The sequence below is a fragment of the Nicotiana tabacum genome, chromosome 8, assembly GCF_000715075.1.
Source record: "Nicotiana tabacum cultivar K326 chromosome 8, ASM71507v2, whole genome shotgun sequence".
In the NCBI taxonomy this organism is placed as follows: Eukaryota; Viridiplantae; Streptophyta; class Magnoliopsida; order Solanales; family Solanaceae; genus Nicotiana; species Nicotiana tabacum.
Genome location: NC_134087.1, coordinates 195,802,028 through 195,821,950, shown reverse-complemented (window position 1 = coordinate 195,821,950; position 19,923 = coordinate 195,802,028). Strand labels below are relative to the sequence as shown.

The 19,923-nt window shown below is 31.6% G+C and overlaps 2 protein-coding genes across 3 annotated transcripts; one reads left to right on the top strand and one right to left on the bottom strand.

The window, feature by feature from the left end:
• Positions 1-3,413: 3,413 nt before the first annotated feature.
• Positions 3,414-8,941, top strand: LOC107764376 (reticulon-like protein B8). Of its 2 annotated transcripts, none has more exons than XM_016582930.2 (6): positions 3,414-3,552; positions 5,189-5,377; positions 5,466-5,646; positions 5,757-5,898; positions 7,551-7,620; positions 8,528-8,941. In XM_016582930.2, exons 2-6 carry the CDS (start codon positions 5,194-5,196, stop codon positions 8,695-8,697), a joined length of 747 nt encoding a protein of 248 aa, XP_016438416.1. In that variant the 5' UTR covers positions 3,414-3,552; positions 5,189-5,193; the 3' UTR covers positions 8,698-8,941. The 2 variants fall into 2 exon arrangements, with proteins under 2 accessions (XP_016438416.1, XP_075076121.1); XM_075220020.1 differs by lacking the exon at positions 3,414-3,552 and adding an exon at positions 4,213-4,237.
• A 3,048-nt stretch (positions 8,942-11,989) lies between these two features.
• LOC107764377 (uncharacterized) lies at positions 11,990-17,084 on the bottom strand. Its single transcript, XM_016582932.2, has 5 exons — positions 16,878-17,084; positions 16,291-16,367; positions 13,306-13,376; positions 12,567-12,681; positions 11,990-12,267 (listed from the first exon to the last, which is right to left on the bottom strand). The coding sequence occupies exons 1-5, from the start codon at positions 17,017-17,019 to the stop codon at positions 12,118-12,120; spliced, it is 555 nt and encodes a 184-aa protein (XP_016438418.1). The 5' UTR covers positions 17,020-17,084; the 3' UTR covers positions 11,990-12,117.
• Between the last annotated feature and the right edge of the window lie 2,839 nt (positions 17,085-19,923).

The following is a 19,923-nucleotide window of genomic DNA, read 5'->3' as shown; positions in this document are numbered from 1 at the left end:
ATTTTGAGTTAGAGTTTAAGAAAGTGTACCGTTCAATTCCATCAATTCAACATCGACAACAAACGACAATTAAACTTGAGACCAACTTTCACAATTCACTAGCTACCTGCTCCCACAGCCCGAAGAACTTGGCAGAATACGTTAGAGTTTTCTAAAATAGAAAGGGAATGGGGGGTTGACCTCTATTTATAAAAAATGCCCATCACAGACCAATAGTTATTGGGCATCACTTGTCCACACACACAATATTTAATATTAGGCCTTTAATTTATTCACCACTTGAGTCACGTCACTATCCTTTCAAATTATAACCAATTAGCATAAGTCCAAATTCCAACATAATACTCTACTACTCTAGTCCTACTTCCTCTATTCCCATTTGTCACGTTTTGCTACTTGATAGTTAATTTGACTAATTTTTAAAATTAAATTAAATTATCTTAATATTTGAAAATTATAATATAAATATTTGAAAACTATACGAAAACATTATTATTTGTTTTTATTATATATTGATTAAAATTTATATAATTTGACTCTCGAAAATCAAGACATGGCAATTAAATGAGAACGAAAAGAGTATACTAGTAGTGGACAATGCAAAGTTTGGTGTTATTGGTTGGACAATTGGAATTTTTGAGTTATTGCAATAATTATCGTTGAGCTATATTTTGTAAAGAAAGTTACAATTTTCTTTAAAAGAATTTAAAGTCAGATTCTCAAAATTTTCAAATCAATAAGTTCCCCAAAAAAAGGTTTTAAAATATTAATGAGAATTAAATGTGCCAAAAACGAGAATTAAGGAAGGGTTGTTAGTAGGGGTGGGGTGTCAATGGTTCGGTTCAGCCGATTATTTTATAAAATTTGTACCATACTAATTTTTCGGTTATTCTATTATGTATAACCAAAATTAGAATTTTCGACACCGTCCCAATCATGTCGGTTTCTCTTCGGTATCGGTACGGTTCGGTTAATTTTTTTTATATTTTTTTAAATACCATGTAAAATTCACCGGTAGAAGTAGAATGCAATAACATATGTTTTTTTATAGAACTTAGCAAAACTCTCTAGACATTTTTACTGTTTAAACTGATGAATTAAAAAAAATAAAAGATGGCTAGAGTATAGATCCATCAATTATTCTACAACAACGTAAAAGGCAAAAAATATAAATCACACGAGTGAAAATATATTAACCAAGCTGGAACTCAACAATAAAGTCGATATTTAATACATTGTAGCTTGCTATAAATCCAAATTATATGAAAGGAAACATATTCAATACATTGTAGTTTGCTACTCGTAATCGCTAGAATACTGTATCTTGCTAATGAAGTTTAAGTAGAAGTAGCATAATAGGTTTTACGAATTAGTATTTTGCATTTCATTACTTGTTGGCTCGTAACAGTTTTCATAATTTCAAGCCCCAAAAAAAATTCTATTATTTTTAAACTTACTATATAAATATATTTTTTATATGTAAAATTTATTCGGTATGGTTCGGTATTTTTTTTGATTTATTTTCAGGAAAAAAAAACCTACCCTAATTATTGGTACGATGATAAATTTATATAAAAATTTACAGTTTCTTTAGAAGAAATCTGAAAATGGGTTCAATATAATACAGTTCGGTCGATTTAATCTGTTTTCGAATATGCATGGACACCTCTAGTTGTTAGTGCTATTAAATACAGACAAATGGCAATTTAATTCTGACTGCTACTCTGTCGGTATATTCACTGATTCAGTCCACGTACGCAAGCTTTTAATATTTGTTTACCTTTCTCACGTTTCTCTTATTTGGTTCTGTTTCCAATGCAAACGCTAACACACAATTAGGGGTTAAGCTCTGCTCCAGATATACTCCAGTAAATGTCAATGGTTATTTAGTTTATCGACATTTTGTTAAGATTTGTTTAAATTAATGGCAATAACTGAAAAAAGATATAATAAAAATTTCAATAATTACATTATTTTCTCTTTTTTCAGGAAAGAAGTACCGTAAAAGCTTAGCATTGACTTCCAAAACTTTTTCATTTATAATATTTTTATGTGATATTATAATTTAAGTAATTATGTATATGTTCTATGTATTAATTACTCTGTAGACAATATTAAGACTATTAATTGTGTTTTATTTAAAATTCATCCGGTAAATATGTTTGTTTGGTCTTTTAATGATCATTTCTTGTTTTTGAGCTTAAATTTGGATTTAAATTTAAAAAGTGATAAAAGTATAGCTGACTTATATAGCAAATATGTAAGAAGAATAATTTAAATTTTGTCTAATAATAATGGTTCTATATATACCTTAGAACTCAATTTTGATGTAATATTTACGTGTCATACATTATTATTGTGCTAAAATTCTCGAATTATAAAAGTCAAACCAAAAAGGAAAATAAAACTAAAAAAGATTGTTGTTTAAAGAAACAGAAAACAATCGTGTTCTAGTATGTTTAACCATTGATAAAGACATTCAAAAGACTTAATGACTAGAAGTAGATTTAAAAAAAAAATATCTTTTCAGTTATTGCCATTAATATAGATTAACTATAAACAATATTAACCTTTGGAATTAAGAAGGACACGTGTCCCTAATCAAAACAACCATTGAGATTTACTTGAGCAAAGCTCGCTGGAGCAGAGCCGAATTAGAGGTTAATATTCTCCAATCCCCAACAAACAATCAAACCCCCCCTTCCCCTCCCAACCAAAAAAAAAACCCTCCCCACTTCTAACTGCCTCATATTTTTTTTTTCGTCCTGATTTATGTGATAATATTTAATGTTTAATATAAAATATATATATTTTTTTAAATTTAAAGCCGAAAATAATATTTAAATATTACTTCCCTCGATCCATAATAAGTGACCAATTTATTTTGGGCACGCCCATTAAAGAAATACTAAATTAGATAAAAATAGTTAGTGTGACTAAACTATCCTTAATTAAATGTTGCAGCATAATTTAATGTGATGAATAAAAGATTTTTTAGGAATACGTACATAAGGATAATTTTGGAAAAACAAATTGAATATTTTCTTGATTATATAAATGAACATTTATTTTGGACCAAAATAAAAAAGTAAATGTCACTTATTGTGGACCGGAGGGAGTACTACTGCAACAAAATTATTTTATTAAGAAAAGAAGTGGCAGCGCAATGCACAAGGTATTCTGCGTTCACGAATTTGGGGGAAAGCCGCACTTCAAGTAGTGTAATATGGATAGTCTAACCTAATGTAAACATTAATAGTTGCTTCTACGGCTCGAATTCATAACTTGTAGGTCACACAAAAATAACTTTACGGTTACTCCAAAGCTACCTTCAATTTTAAAATTAATTTTTTCGAATATATATGAAGATTTTTTTTTTGGGTCAGACTAAAATGAAAATTTTCATTTAAATTGGGACTGACAGGATAGAATAAAACACATGGTGGGGTGGGGCAAACCAAAAAACAGAATTATCTTCTTGATCAAAAGCAAATAAGTCTTTTTCTGTTGAGTTTCTCTAGTTTTGAGTTGTTGGGTTCATTCTTCAATCTGGTTAGTCCCTTCTATCACCTCAATTCTCTTACTCTTCATTTCCCTTTGTTTTTATTTTGGAGTTTCATTGCTATGATTAGTTAGTACTGTAACACTTTTGTGCGTAGAGATACAAAGAAAAGAAAGGGTATCATGATATCATCAAATTTATTTGAAAATATCTTTAATTTTCCTGTAGATAATTATTATTAATTATGTTTAAAACTCGAAAGGAAGAAACTTTATATAGAAAACAAGGACTTGTTAGAGAATTATGTAAGAGAAGTTAAGTTTTAAAGAATATTATTATTCCATATTTAATAGTAGTTGAACTATAAAGAGCTGGATACAACTATTTTGTAGATCCATATACTCGACTATCAGAGGCGGAGAGAGTATTTCAAGTTTTCAGGATTCTACCGAACTTGCTCGGGACACTCTAGCTCCACCCCTGTTGACTATAACTAAATTTGGATTAAGGGTTAATTTAATGATTCTTTGATTATTTTGTATTTGTATACTCTTCAGAAGTATTATTTGAACTTAAATGATGAACCCTTTTGCTAAAAAATCTTCTAGTTCAAGTTCATGTTTTGTGTACAATTATCGGGTTCTCTCCTAGGAAGATTTGAGCTTGTTGGTAATGCATAAACTTTCTGAATCGAGGGTCTCCTTGAAACAACCTCTTTACCTTCACAAAGTAGTGGTAAGTTCTGCGTACACACTACCCTCCTAGTCCCACTTGTGGGATTACACCGGGATTGTTGTTGTTGTTGTTGGTAATGCATAAACTTGGTCAGCAATATTTTCCTCTTTACACTATTTTTACATTTTTTGGGTCTTATGGATTTTGGTTCTTTGATCAAAGTTTGTTTCTGAAATAAGAATCGCTTGTTCCTTATGGTTTGTAATTAACTCCTTATCAAATTGGTTTGTGACTAATTCCTAGCTTTTCTTGTATTCTTATCTTGGTATCTGTTGAAAACTTATAAGTGTACATATGGGGTCTTTGGTTCTATTGTTATCTATATTAGTAGCATTTCAGAATTTCCCCGTTCTTACTTGAGATGGAGGTATAAAATTTACCATAGAAAATAAGAATTCCTGCTATTTAAGCTTAGCAATAAATAGTGATTGTTGAATGCTTTAGGAATGTGATTAGTTGTGTGATTTTGTACAATCAATATATTTACTTGTGTCATGCTTTGTGATTAATCTTGTGTGACTCGTTGCATCATTGGAAGACTTGTGTTTTTCTGGTGACTTTTAGGCCTCTTCTTGCTCTCTGTGCGTTTGTTTGTTTGTGTTATGTGCAAACTTCTTGGTCACCTTCCCAGGTTGCGCTGTTCTTTAATATTGGAAGTCATGTTGACAGGAGTCAAGGTTATCGATTATATATTTTAATTTAATTAGAGTTTCCCCCTGCTTCATTATTTCGTCTGAGATCCCTTTTTATTGGTAGGCTAATTTATGATTTGTGTCCTCGTCCAACATTCTCCTACTGTGAGATATTACTTATGAAAAGCTCTTATTTTCTTTGGTTTTTTATGTTTTACCAGTATTTGGTCGACATAAATATTTCAGCTATCCATAATGACTTTGTGCCTTATGTTATTCTTTTGATGACCGAGTTGGCTTCTTATGTGTGCCAAAAAAGGAAAAATGCCGGAGGGAATAACAGCTGAGAATCTTTTGAACAACATCGTGGAATCTCTTTCTGATGGTGGGCCGAAACATAAATCTGCATCATTCTTTCAAGAGGAAGGGGCAAGCTCTGTTAGTACTCAATTCAATAGGCTATTTGGACGTCAGAAACCAATACACCATTGTTTGGGTGGAGGCAAATGTACGGTACTTTTATACATTCTTGCCTTTTTTATCTCATACTGGCTGTCTGCTATAGCAATACTCAATACGCGTCGATGAATTTGTAGCTGCTGATGTGCTGTTGTGGAGAAACAAGAAAATCTCGGCCGGTGTTTTAGTCAGCGCCACAGCCATCTGGGTGCTATTTGAGTGGCTTAACTACAATTTTCTCTCACTTTTATGCTTTGCTCTGAGCATTGGTATGGTTGCTCAGTTTCTTTGGAAAAATGCTTCTGGGGTAATAAACAGGTAGTGATATAACCTATCATTGCGTTCTGAAGCAACGTCATTGTTCTCATTTGTCATTTGGTATGACATTCTTGAATCAAGTTAATGGAAGTTAACTTCTATGGCAACAGGTCTCAATCTAAGGCTCCTCGTCTCGTCTTACCTAATGACCTCTTCATCAATATTGCCACAGCAATAGGGACTGAAATAAACCATGGTTTGGTCTTCCTTCAAGATGTTGCATGTGGGGGTGATTTGAAACAATTCTTACTGGTATGTTAGATATCACTAGTCATTAATCTCCATGCTCAATTAGTTTGAAACGGATAAGCTTATAATAAGATGATACTTCCTTGTTTCAATTTCAAGAATTTCCATAACAAAGTATCAAGTGCTTGATTTGAATTATGAGGCCTCTTTTAAGTTGATTTTTTTTTTTGTATAAATATTTTGTTTAATTTAACTGTATCAAATCATGGACCACAAGGCATTAGAAGGGTGACTGAGTTAGGTTTTGCTTCATAGGTCTGTGGTACAATTAGAAAATATTGTAGAATGAAGGCAAAATTTTTACAAGTAAGAATTATGAGTAAAGACTCTTAAGGGGAGCCTTGACGTAACTGGTAAAGTTGGTGCCATATGACCAGGAGGTCACGGGTTCAAGCCGTGGAAACAGCCTCTTGCAGAAATGCATGGTAAGGCTGCGTACAATAGACCCTTGTGGTCCGGCCCTTCCCCGGACCCTGCGCATAGCGGGAGCTTAGTACACCGGGCTTCCCTTTTTATTCTTATAGTTATATTATGGTGTGGTGGAGCTCCCTGTGTCAGTGGAGGTGAGACTGGCATTTCATTATTAATTATGAAGGTTAAAAATATTGATGAAAGTTTCAGAAGTAGTACTATTACTTCTTTTTTTAATAACTGAGAAATTCCCGTTGGATAATGGGCATTGCCCCTCTACCCTTCACCACTTGAATAATAGGACTTGAACCCGTGACATGTGCCTAGCCACATATCACGCGCTACGATTGTACCACTAGACCAAAACCCTACGGGCAAGAAGGCCTTTTACTTTTCTCAACTCCCAAATGCTGCATAATATTTATAACATCCATTTTGACCCCTCTAAACAACCTCAAAGCAGAACCAATTAGCAAAACTCTGTTTCATAGTTTCTTTGCACATGTTTCTTTTTTCAACAAGGATGATAAAAGTTTCTTACAAAGGTAATGATTCCTCCACCTACCCTGCTAGTTTTGCTTCTAGTCAAGCACTTTTCATGTCGCCTTGTCCATCTGATCAACCGCCTTCCAAAATAATTGTACTGTACATATGTTGTTTATTTAATGCAGTGCAAGGTGCTCTATCTATTATTGGTTTATTTGAATAATTTTTCCCTTTTCAACACAATTTTGAGATGCCAAGGCTTCTGTCTTTGCTAACTTATTTTCACGACCTCTTCTGACATTGTTGAATAAGATCCATATGTGATGAGAAAATCATAAGCTCTGATTGCAACTTTGGGAAAGAGAATTAACCGAAAAGGAAAAACAGATTAACTAATATGGAATGTCTATTAAACTTGCTGCATGTAAATTGTTGAAGTTGCTCTGGTCGCTAAATTTTGTTGCAGCTTTTTGACATTCAACCCAACATCTCCCCCTCCCAAAAGGCCATTACCTAACCCGCCCTATCTTTTCGGTCTTCATTTTCTTTCTTGTCATGTCCTATCTTTTTTCCTTGTGTTCGGTTACCAGATTCTTCTATATTGACATCTTCTCCCTCCCTATGGTGTCAAACATGCAAACCTAAACAAAATTTATGCTAACAATTTAATTAATCACTGAATCTTATGTCTGAAAATTTCTAATACTGTAAAAATACTGTTGCTGACTTCAAAACTAATGTCTTCGGATTTGTCCTAGGTTGTAGTGAGCTTGTGGGCTGCTGGTATCATAGGAAGCTGGTGCAACTTCTTGACTGTTTTATATATTGGTAAGAGATCTCTTATTTTCATTGATAGCAATTTTAATAGTCATGTAGTATTACTTATGCCTTGGGTATCAAACATGAGATTTTTTTCATTTTCCGCCGATATAAGGCTGTCTAATGTATGAGTATCAACAGAATCACTTCTAGATGCATTTAGCTGTGTCCTATGATATCACCTTATAGTTATTATCTAGCACATATAAGATTCCAAAAAGTAGAAATGAGTCCTTTGACTAACTTTATTTGTATATCGGAAATATCCTCTCTGTTTTCTCTATGTAGGGATAAGGACTACGTACACACTACGCTCCCTAGACCCCACATGTGGGATTTCACTGGCTTTGTTGTTGATGACTAACTTTATTGGCTGACTTTTGAATGTCTGAGTTGTTAGTCTAACACAAACAGGATCATATGTTTTAAAGTAGTTCTATTTGTAGTGATTAGCCGTATAATCGTACTCGCACGGTTGAAATTATGACAACTATTGCAAGACTCAATTCCAAGCAAGTTGGGTTTAGAATCCAAGCTGACCATATTACTCCATTTTAAGCTCATCTCAGTCCAACAAAATAAAAAAGAAATAGTACTAGAAGTTTTAAATTCTTTCTACTTCCATATAAATCTATGATAGGATTAAAAGACTCGTAGAAAACTTAGGACCTAAAATGATCGTACTAACATGATTATAACCTAATCCCAACTAGTTTGTATCGCCTTGTACAGTTGAAAATCCATTCCCAAAATATTGGATGTGTTTAATCTACTTTCAGTCAAAAGAGAAGGAAATGGTTTTGGTCTATTCCTGTGATTGTATATTAGTCGCGTTCTATATGTTTAATTTGTTGCAAATATGAAAGAAGGACGTTGTTATCTTGACTATACTTTTGAATTTTGACTTGTGTATAAGGTTTCATTGCTGCCCACACGCTTCCAGTGCTATATGAAAGATATGAAGATGAAGTTGATGGTTTTGTCTATAATGCCCTCGAACAGCTTCGAGGCCATTACAAGAAGCTGGATTCTGGTGTCCTCAGCAAAATACCAAGAGGCAACTTCAGGGGAAAGAAGCTCGACTAGATCATAACGCTAGTAAAAATGTAAACGATCGATCTAGTTGAATGCCAGCTTGTATGCTGAGAATATGAAACTTATTATTCGTGCTTAGGCAACAAATTACTGTATTTATGCTTAGGATTAATCGAGGTGACAACTTTAGTAGATCAAAAGAAAGAAGTGTATTGGACCTTTGCTCACCTTATGTAAATGTTGCATGTACTTGATTGATATTGGCATTTGAAAATAAATTGAGTTTCTGCAGAAAGTTTAAATGGTAAGAACCTGCATGTGTGTATTGTAACCAAAAAGTCACACATTTGTCTAAGTATTATAGGAATAATATTATATGCAATGTCGATGTCTCCTTCGTTTCTTCCCAGTGACTTTCTTTGATATTTCGGGCATAGTTGAGTGACTTTTTTTTAATTACAAAAATTAATCATTACTTAGGTAAGTCGAGTGACTTTTTCAATTAAAAAAATTTAATTATTCTGGTATAATAAAGTGAAAGTCAAGTAACCATCTATGAAATTATCCTTTTTTTCTCTTTCTTTTTCTCCCTTGTTGCCTTCTCTTCCTCTGGAAAACATGTCTGCACAAGATGAGGCAACGAGATTATATGGAATAGAAACCAGTGTATAGATATCATCGTCAACATCCAGAAGTCATATGCTTTGGAAAAAGCTTCATCCTTTTTCATTAATACACACATGAGAGCTAGAAGAGGGAAAGGAGTTCATCGCCAGCAAAATACATCGTGCATACAGGGTTAAGATTTTTTTTTACGGCAAAGGTAAAAAATATCCCTTTACTATATGAAAAGGATCATATATAACCTCCGCTATACTTTCGGTCCATTATAGCCCCGACGTTATAAAATTAGTGCAAAAATACCCCTCCTCCATCATGGCCTTCCACCATGGCAGTCCGTGGCCTGACATTTTGGTGAAGTGGATGCCACGTGACATACCACCGCATTACCCATTTTTGCCCCGCCTCTGATTTCTTCTTCCACCATCACCCACTATTCCTCCCACCCCAACCCAAACCCACCCTGCCATCTTCACCCAATTTTTTTTGAGTTTTTTTTGTTGTATTCCAAATTGTAGATAACTGAAGCTGCAACAGTACTACTCCATTAAACCCATAATCAAGAACTCTAACAATCCAAGGTAAAAATTCATTATCCACATTTACCTTAGTAATTATTGGACAAAACAGAGAAATTGGTAACGTTCTTAACATAAGTATAAGGGCCTTTTTTATAAAATTCTCGTTATGGGATTTTCTTTTATAAAATTCTCGTTAGTTATATTTAAAAAGAAAAAAGGAATCCTTTAGAACCACTGCTTTGAAATTGGGTGTGCTTGAAAAATATTTAGAACTGACATATGAAAGCTTAATCTCTCCCAAAGTGCAAATTCATTAATGAATTCTAGCGCTTTTAAATCACATTCTCGATTTTGGGTCACGGATGGGAAGGATAAAAATTGGGATGAAGATGATTTTGGTGCTATCTGTTAAAGAAGAGTTGGGCTACTGTGATGAAAGGAAGAAAAATAATTTTGTTAATAGTGGTGAAATGGGGGATAAAAAGGATTGTGCTGAAGGTGATTATATTGTTAATGGAGGTGGTGAGTGGAAAACATAGGAGGAGAAAATGAAAGAATCGTGGTTTGAAGGTCAAGAATGGTGATCAGATGATGGTGGAAAAATATTTGTGTGGTGAAGGAGGTGAGGAAATAAAATAGGTTAGGAGTGCTGAGATGCAATCTCACCAAAATGTCATGCATGCCAAGTAGGATGGCGTTGCCACGGGGAAAGCCGTAATGGAAGAGGGGTATTTTTTGCACCAGTTTTATAACGTCGAAAGTTATAATGGCCCGAAAGTATAACGGAGAATATAACTAATCCTTTTCAATCATATAGTAAAGGGGAATTTTTTTCCCTTTTCCTTTTTTTTTAATATATGTATATATAATAGAGTATATGATGAACCCTTTCGATGAAAATCCTATCTCCGACACAGAATACGCATAGTTTTGAATGCAGTCAACTCCCAAAGAGACCCTAGAGAGTGGATATAAGAATTAAGCCTAGATACATCTCTGTCAAATGGGTTTTAAATCTTTTGTTTAAATGTCATTTATTTCTATGCTGTAAATAGGAGTAAGACTATCATATATGAAGAGGTGGAGTTAGGATTTGAAAGTTATAGGTTCGAAGCTCTAACCTTTTAAAGTTATTGGGTTCTAAATTAAAAATTAGTATATATTTGATAAATTTCATAAGTCAAATACAAAGTTTGAACCAAAGTTACTGGATTCGGCCGAACACGTAGCTAATAGGCTAGCTCCGCCCCTGCATATATACAGCTGCCCAACACAACTAAAGAAGGATTGATTTGCAAATTCAGTCTTGAGAAGGAAAACCAAAAATAGAGATACCCAACTTAGCAATTTTGTCAAAGAATTATATCAATTTACATTACTTGCTAAGTTTCATAAACGGTAAAGTATACTCCTTCCGGTCTACTTTAATTGATTTTTTTATTATTTTTACTCATATTAAGAAATTTACCTTTTAACATTAATTAATAATAAAATTGATCATACTAACCTTAATTTGTTTATTAGAAATACAACAAATACTCCTACGCTCTTTAGCCAACTTTAAAAAAAGTTAATTCTTTTCTCATATTTAAAAAAATTAAATATTATGGACCACAAAAAGGCCAAAATATAAATTAAAGTGGATCAGGGGATACCAATTAACCTTGGTGAAGTTACACATTTTCCTGTCAAGTCGTGCACATCTATATGTTCAAATTCCAATACAAAATTTGTTGATAGAATTGGATGGCAACAATTCTTATTAATTCTTCGCACAACTTTTGTGCAGTTGAATAGCTTGTTTGGTCAAGCTTTTCCAATTGTAGAAGCAAAGTGGTTTTTTCTTTCAAAGTTGAAGTGTTTGGTAAAGCTTTTGGAAGAAAAAAAAAAGTGTTTTTGAGGAGTAGCGGAAGCAGTTTTAATTTGGAGAAGCAGAAAAAGGTAGTTTCTCTCCAAAAAATAATTTTTTGAAAAGTACTTTTGAGAAAAAAATGTAGCAGCTTTTAAAAGTTTGGCCAAACAATAATTGCTGCTCAGAAGTGCTTTTCAAATTAATTAGTCAAACACAAACTATATTGTTTAGCCAGGTAGAAGGCATTAGAATATTAAGTGATAGGAAACTAAATGAGAAACTAAAAAGAACAAGAATCTAAGTAATATCCACTAGAATCTCTTTGTTCACTTGGACAAGAACTAGTTAATTGGTGCCTGAACATGCATATATAGTTCTATTATTCTTATCAAAATGTACATAAATAAACATAAGAAGAATGTCATACTAGCTAGGGGTCTATTCTATACTCACATAATTAACAATAATAAAAAGAAATTAAGAGAGAGATAAATCTAGGTTAATGTGAGTGTTTTCCATAGCAGAGTCAAAAAAATTATGATTATCCACAGGCCAAAAATTTCTCTCCTTTTCACAGTATTGTTCCTCCTCCTTTGTCATTCCACTACTTATACTTCCTTCTTCTTCCTGTAAATCACCAAAAGAAAAAAAGGAATTTTAAATATGTACAACATTCACTTTTCTCGATAAGGCTAAAGTAAAGAGTTCAATTTATAAGTTCTATATATTAATGGCGTAAAAAATATTACAAAACCGGGTTACGTACTAATACTTAAATTGCAAGTAAGTTCTATAATAAATATTAATAGGTAACCTGATAAAAATAATAACTAATCTGTTAATTATTATAGGTTCAACTTCACTAATAGTGTAGTGTATATGACTTAACTTCAAAAATAAAGTACAAATTAAGAAGGCCATTTTACCTGGTAGTCATTGTAATGAATATTTTCACCAATTTGGTCAGATGAATTTCTTTCTTTGAGAGAGAATTGGCTTCCACATTCTTTCTGCTTACTGCTCAATCTTTTAGACACAAGCCTGAAGGATGTATGGAAAAAGTTAAATGCCTGTAATATAAGTAACGATGACTAGTCATAGATGTTCGAGATACAATCAAACCTCTCTATAACAACCTCGTTTGTTCGGAATATATTTGGATGTTATAGCGAAGTGTTGTTAACAAACATATATTATAACATAACCTGAAAAAATAGTTTTAAAAAGAAATACGGTCGCTATAATGAAGTGTTATTATAAAAAATGGTTATTTTAGAGAGATCTGACTAAAGTTGAATTAATCAAAGCAAGTGTTGTTATCAGGTGGCGAATCTACATGATCTTCTATGGGTGCTCAAGCACCCATTATCTTTGACCAGATTTAGTAGATTTGCATGGCCAATTATAAAAATACTTAAATAAATATTAAGTATATTGAGTGAGCACCCACGACTAAATTCTTTTTTCCTCTTCTTTCAAAATTTTTATTAGCAAGCACCCATATCTTTAAAATTCTGAATCCGCCACCGGTCAGACGACCTATTATGTATATTAGACTTGAATGGAACTAATTAAAACGTGCAGAAAAGTTTCGTTATATAATATGATGCATAAGTAATATTAATAAAATTATTTGAAACTAAAAGAAGTATATGTAAGACTTACAGTGTCGAAGACAAATTGAAATCTGGCATTACAATATGGAGGCTGGGTTGCTCCTTCATGTTTCTATGCATCTGATTTTCAGGAAATTCAAATGGATGAAGATGTTAGCCAAATATACAAAAAAATATGTATATTATATTTATTAGTCAGTTGCCCTTTTTAGATGAATTAATATTGTGAATGATAAAAGATAGAAAAGAAAAATAAAGCTAATTAAAAAAAAAAAAAAAAAAGAGGTATATGTGGATATTCAGACGGAACAGTTTACAAGAATTTGGATTTCAAATTGTTCATCAACTATTATTCAACAATTTTATAACTCTAGGGTTAGCATCTAGCAGCATGCCTAACCTAGCTAGTCATTTATTTTATTTAAACATCATGTGCAAATTTCCCACAAATTTAGATTTAAAGTTTATGGATTTCTACCATAACCTCAAGTTAGTACACAATAATAATTGAATTTACCATTTAAAAATAGTGGTTACTTATAAAACTACTACTATTAGTAAAAAAAAAGAAGGGGAGGAGGGGGTCCAAAATTTTTGGGGCCTAAAGCTATTGCTTTGACGGCCTCACCCTTCAGCCGACACTAACTAACTAACTAACTAACTATTTAATTAGTTAGTTAGTTAGTTAGTTAGTTAGTTAGTGTCGGCTGAAGGGTGAGGCCGTCAAAGCAATAGCTTTAGGCCCCAAAAATTTTGGACCCCCTCCTCCCCTTCTTTTTTTTTACTAATAGTAGTAGTTTTATAAGTAACCACTATTTTTAAAAAAAAAATAAAATTTGAATAGCTTAAAGTAAAACGTATAATTTATAATTAAAAAAAAATTGATTTGTTATTAAAGTTAACCATTAAAATTTGAATAAGCCGAAACATGTGAAAATATTTTTGATTTTCTATTTTGTGAGAAAAATTTGAGATCACTAGAAGATAATAATCTGAAAAATGCCTCAACCTCGATAAAAATATAATAGTCACGCTGATATTGATAGTTTAAACTTAATTTTTCAATTAAAAGTGTTAAATAAAATACTACAAGTAGAAGACAATACTCTAATCAATATACTCGATCAGAAAACAAGACCTAATTTTTTCCCAAACACCTATATTACTCATAGAATAATATTTATATGTATCTACGGAAAAACGTTTATTTAAATTAAAATTGATAAAATTTTACCTAGGATTAACGTCTTAGTAGAGATTAAAAGAATTAGTGGTATGATCAGTTGAAAAAGAACGAATAGAATAAGTTACTAATAAAATTATTAGTAATTTTGCATTTCAAGAAGTTAGGAAAATAGACTTCAAATGAAAAATATAAAGAAAATATTTTAGTAAAAAAAAATTAAGGCCTCTCATCAATATTTGGCTTTAAGCCACCGATAATGTTGAGCCGCCCATAGGTCCAGTCGCGAATATTTGGACCAATCTATAGAGACCTAGGTAAAAATAGCACGGGCTAGCCAGTTTTCGGACTAGTCATTCAAAAATAGCCAGCTTTTGCAAAGTCATCGAAAAAAAGCACCAGTGCTCCAATCTCCAGTATATTATACTGGACCGGTATATTATACTGGAACTCTAGTATATTATACTGGAGTATTTTTCCTGATTTTGAACTGTGTTTTCGTTCAGATTTATCTTTACATGAAAAGTGGCTAAATTTCTATTATTTTTAAAATCGTGACTATTTTTGAATGACTACTTGTAAATCTGACTATTTTTGAATTTCTCCCGAGACCTAGCTCCAATAGGCACGATATTTTTTTGAGTTTGTTGTGCCTGTAATTGAGTTACTTACTAAATAGAACTCCTTCCATTCTAGATTATGTGGATACTTTTTAAGAATAATTTGACTGATTTATACTTATTAATTATTTAATCTTTGACCGTATTAATCTTTTTAATAAATAAGGAAACTTTGTTTAGGTGTCTCTTTATCTATCCATTTAAATTTGGCGAAGAATTTTGGAAAATGCATACTTAATGATAAGTAATCAACTTTCTTTTTTTCTTTTTACTTTCTAGAAAACTAATGATAAGAATGAAGTTGAAAAAAATAATTAATTCTTTTTTATTATTTAAATTTATAAATATTTTGGAATAACTATGTTTGGTAAATATGACAACTAAATGGGAATAAAGAGACAAGAGAGGTTGCTCTGATGGTAAGCAACCTCCACTTCCAATCAAGAGGTTGTGAGTTTTAGTCTCCCTAAGAGCAAGGTGGGAAGTTCTTGAAGGGAAGGATGTCAGGAGTTTATTTGGAAACAGCCTCTCTACCCCAGGGTAAGGGTAAGATCTGCGTATACACTATCCTCCCTAGACCCCACTTGTTGTAAATGGGAATAAAGGAAATAGCTTTCTAAATTTAAAACTTAAACGTCCCATGTAGCTTTAAGATACACTTTTAAAGTCGCACGTATATTTTGATATGTTTAAAACAATATATTTTAAAAATATTAATTCCATGTCTGGTAAAACATAACTACAATACTATATCAACTGAAATGGATGGAGTAATAATTAAGTTATCATTTCCAAATATTAAGAAATTAAATTAGAACTTCTATTAAAACAGGATTTAAATTGTTTACTACACTATAATCAGAGAAAGCTGATGAAATTAAGGGGAAAACTTCCTAGATTTAGCACAAGTCCAGTCTTTCATAGAACTCACCTATTCTATTTATTTATTTATTTTGAAAAAAGAAAAATCATCTATTCTCAAAAAAAAAAAAAAGGAATGTTTAAAGATCATACTGATAATTTTGAAGGGAAAATGATTTTGCTATAATAAACACAGCTTTTAACTCAATATATTCTTTCTTTTTTTCCTTTTTCGTTTTTCTGGTGAAGTTCAATTTCCAAGTTAAAATTTTTCTGGAAACTTTCTATATATGGATATGATGAATTGATGATGAACATTAACTAGCTAGGTTAATTAATAATTTAGATAGTATGTGCAGTAAAATAATACCTGGAGATGGCTCTTAACATGAGAAATCTTCAATCCCTTTATGTCCATCTTCTGCAGAATTCTCTTTGGAGTTGCTTCTGCCAAAATACAATGAAATACTTAATAATTATTCCTTCATCCTCTTATCAAAGTTCAAATATTCCTAATAGATCATATTAACTTGAGCAAGATAATTAATTAACCAAGAGTTTACATAAGCCTTAACTTATATAGTCTCAACCCTAGATGCGAATCTAGAGCGAATTCTAGGTGTTCAATTTTAGTTCATTACTTTCATCTCGAACTATGCTTACACATATAACAAATTCAAGATGTATACAAAACCATCACTCTATATCTTGATTTCACCTCTATTTAATTAGCCCCGAACCCATAATCAACGAGTTCAACTGAACCTAGTAATTTTGACAGAGAGTGTATGTATATATATGTGTGTGAAAAGTCACTAAAATTTCAAAAAACATACTTAGCATGAACCCGTAACATCAAAAGTGTAATGAGTTTAAACATAAAGATTTAACTCATCAAATTCAAATCCTGATCTTTTATCGGGTTTTCGAAAACACAAGAATGAATCAGAAACTTACTGTTTCTTCCACCAAGGCTTTCAACAGATTGAATGAAGAGCTCATGAAGTTGTGGAGTCCATCTTAAACGTGGAGCTAAAGATTTCTTGTATTGTCTGATATCCCTCATTTTTTTAGAGATAAACATTAAGAATATTTGCATAAAGCTAAAGAATTTGCCTTACTTGAGTATATATGTATGCAGTGGTTCCAAACTATAAAAAGAAAGAACAAAAGTACAGATAAGAGTCTGAGATTATGGACTTTTCTTGGTCTGTTTGGACTTTAGGAAACATACTCTAATTCCTCGGCATTTCCTCCTTATTATTTCCAAATGGAACAAAAAAAAAAGAAAAAAAATAGAGTAAAATCTTAAAGCCCTAGACTGGAAAGAAATTTTCTTGAAATAGTGACTTTGGCAATTAATGGTCATTAACGATGTTTAAGACTTTTAAATGCAACCCATTCAAACCGGCCCTATTTTACCTTTTTTCCCCTTTTTAATTGAAGTTATATGCATTGAGGGGTAGAGGCGGAGTCAAGATTTGAAGTTTATTAGTTCTGAATTTGTCACGAAACCCATAGCTTGTTTAGTTATTGGTTTCGCAATTAACTTTTTATACATATTTAATGGATTTTCTGGGACATATACAATGTTCAAACAAAAGTGATTGAGTTCGGCCGAACCTGCACCTAATAGACTAACTCTGTCTCTGTTGACGGGGTATGAATTTTTTACACTATTAGATTAAGTTGACATACAACAACACATTGTTTTTATATCAAGTCTGATATGGTAACTTCAAAATTAGAGCAACAACCTGCTATACTTGGTTAAATTGCACTAACAGTGCAAAATTGGGGTTTTTAACTATCGGTGTATATAAATTAATTACTTTTTTATCGTGCAAAGAAAGTAAAATTATAACGTGGCATAATTCTCTTGCTGTCATAAAGAATTGTATAAGGTGTATTCAAGGATATTGCTTTTAGTCCAATTAGTGTAAAAATTTATATATTGGTGAAAACTTAAAGGAGTGAAACTATAGTTAATATACGTTTGATACCTTATAAAGCACGATGATTAATAAATGATTACATATAGAGCATTGCTTTTGAGAACCTAGGAACAATTAGTGTCACCTAATTTTCTATACTTCTACTGGTCTATATACGAGCCATTAATTGGTAAAATAAGAAAAATATTTTTAAACTATAAATACTTATACGAGAATTGTTCATAGTAAGTAAGCTAATTACTTGAAAAGTAAAACCTGTTTAATTTGCTATAATAAATTTTAATAAGTGAATTATTTACTTGAAAAAGAGTTTAAGTTATATACTATAAGTATAAAAAAATTTAATCCAAAGTATATCGATATACAAGTCTCCTTAAAATATGAGTTTGTAATCGAAGTACGTAGTAAATAAGACAACTTAATAATGTGCTGCATCATGTAAATGTGACTTCATGGTGTGAAAATTTATTATATTAACGGTGTATATAATTTAAATTTCTTAAAAGTATAAGTCATGTAATATGTTAGTTATAACAAGTTAAATTATATTGATAGTGTATTTTTTTTTATATTTTCAATATATAATATTAGATTAAAAATTATGCAAAGTCAAACGTTTGAACCAAGAAAAGGTATTTTTTGCTTTTTCTTCCTTTTAAGAGTATAACCTAAACCTCTCAATATTCTCATGTCAAAAAAAGGCGGTGCCTACTTTTGGACCCCATCTCTTCTCTTCTGTCGTTTACATTTTTTTCAACAGTATGCCAAATTCGACGTGCATGGAAAAACCAAAAAGTTAGCCCTAGAATTTCATGAAAGCAACACATCTTTCTCTTCCACAACAAAAAGCGTTGTTAAATTTATTAGTTCGAAATATTTATTCTTTTAAATTGTTAAATTTAAGCTTAATAATTTGTATGTTTAATAATTTCTTTTAAAAAAAAATTGCAAAGATATAAACTAAAATTATTAGATCGGATTTAATCAAACTCGTAACTCATATGCTAGCTCCGAAAAGAATTAAAAAATGAAGTTCACTTGTTAGTGCATCGTCGTCTAAACCTATAAAGGAAATTTAGTGGCTAGGCTGTCAGGCTCCAACACAAACTACAATGCGTTTCACATTTTGTTTCTCTTTAGCTTTGGAGAAGAAAAAGAAATACTACTACTAAATTGCCGTATCTTGTCATTGGTTTGATTGATGTAAAAGATAGTTTAAAATTTGTGGTTGTTTTCCAATAGGGATATTCATTGTCGTTTGGTAAAGTAATGTTGAATTGTATCGATCATATTATCTAAAAGTTTAAATAATTAAAGGGAGCACATTATTATTTATATTTCTTCAACATGTCCCAGAATGTGCTTGCTTGATTTATATATTTTGATGCGCGTAGCGTATATAAATTCTTTTGATAAAGCATGGCGGTAATAGTCGAACTCATAATTTCTGCCTACTTCAATACAATTTTGAGTTGGGGCCTTGCACACAGACCATTCTAAATTAGGACTTTGTTCAATTATTTGTATTTTATTGACCGGAAAACTTGGAAATTTTTGAAAAAAAAACTTAGTCTTCTTGTCATTACCAAAATTTAACTTATATATATAGATCATTTATTACTGGGTTCAACTTTCAACCATTCATTAGTTGCTAGAAGATGAAAATAATATAAGAATGTTTTCGTAAATTAGGTTATAAGAGCTTTGGACGGTGAAAAGATATTGTCGTACCTAAAATACATATGATTGTTAAAGTGGCATACTAGGTATTCAAATGCAACATTACAATGACAACAAATGTTTTGTTGTATTGGAATTGAATAATTCCTTAAAAAAGACTGTAAAAGTTGCAAATAAGAAAAATAAGTCAAAAGAAGTTGGCATAATCTTACAACTTTAAATGTGAATGTATCTTTATTATAAAATATACCGCATTTGTATCTTTTCTATTTTCAAACCCTTTTTTTAATGAACCTATGTAGAATCCCATGCAAGTAAACCCAAAAATTGTCCTAAAAAAGAAAAATGATTAAAAAATAATAAAAAAT

Bases quoted from the DNA above. Each gene is read 5' to 3' on its own strand.
- LOC107764376 (XM_016582930.2), top strand. From the start codon at position 5,194: ATGCCGGAGGGAATAACAGCTGAGAATCTTTTGAACAACATCGTGGAA. The intron at 5,899-7,550 runs GTATGTTAGATA...GATTTGTCCTAG, and splicing joins ATTTGAAACAATTCTTACTG to GTTGTAGTGAGCTTGTGGGC. The intron at 7,621-8,527 runs GTAAGAGATCTC...CTTGTGTATAAG, and splicing joins CTTGACTGTTTTATATATTG to GTTTCATTGCTGCCCACACG.
- LOC107764377 (XM_016582932.2), bottom strand. From the start codon at position 17,019: ATGCAAATATTCTTAATGTTTATCTCTAAAAAAATGAGGGATATCAGA. The intron at 12,682-13,305 runs GTAAGTCTTACA...TACATCCTTCAG, and splicing joins TTCAATTTGTCTTCGACACT to GCTTGTGTCTAAAAGATTGA. The intron at 12,268-12,566 runs GTAAAATGGCCT...GGTGATTTACAG, and splicing joins TTCATTACAATGACTACCAG to GAAGAAGAAGGAAGTATAAG.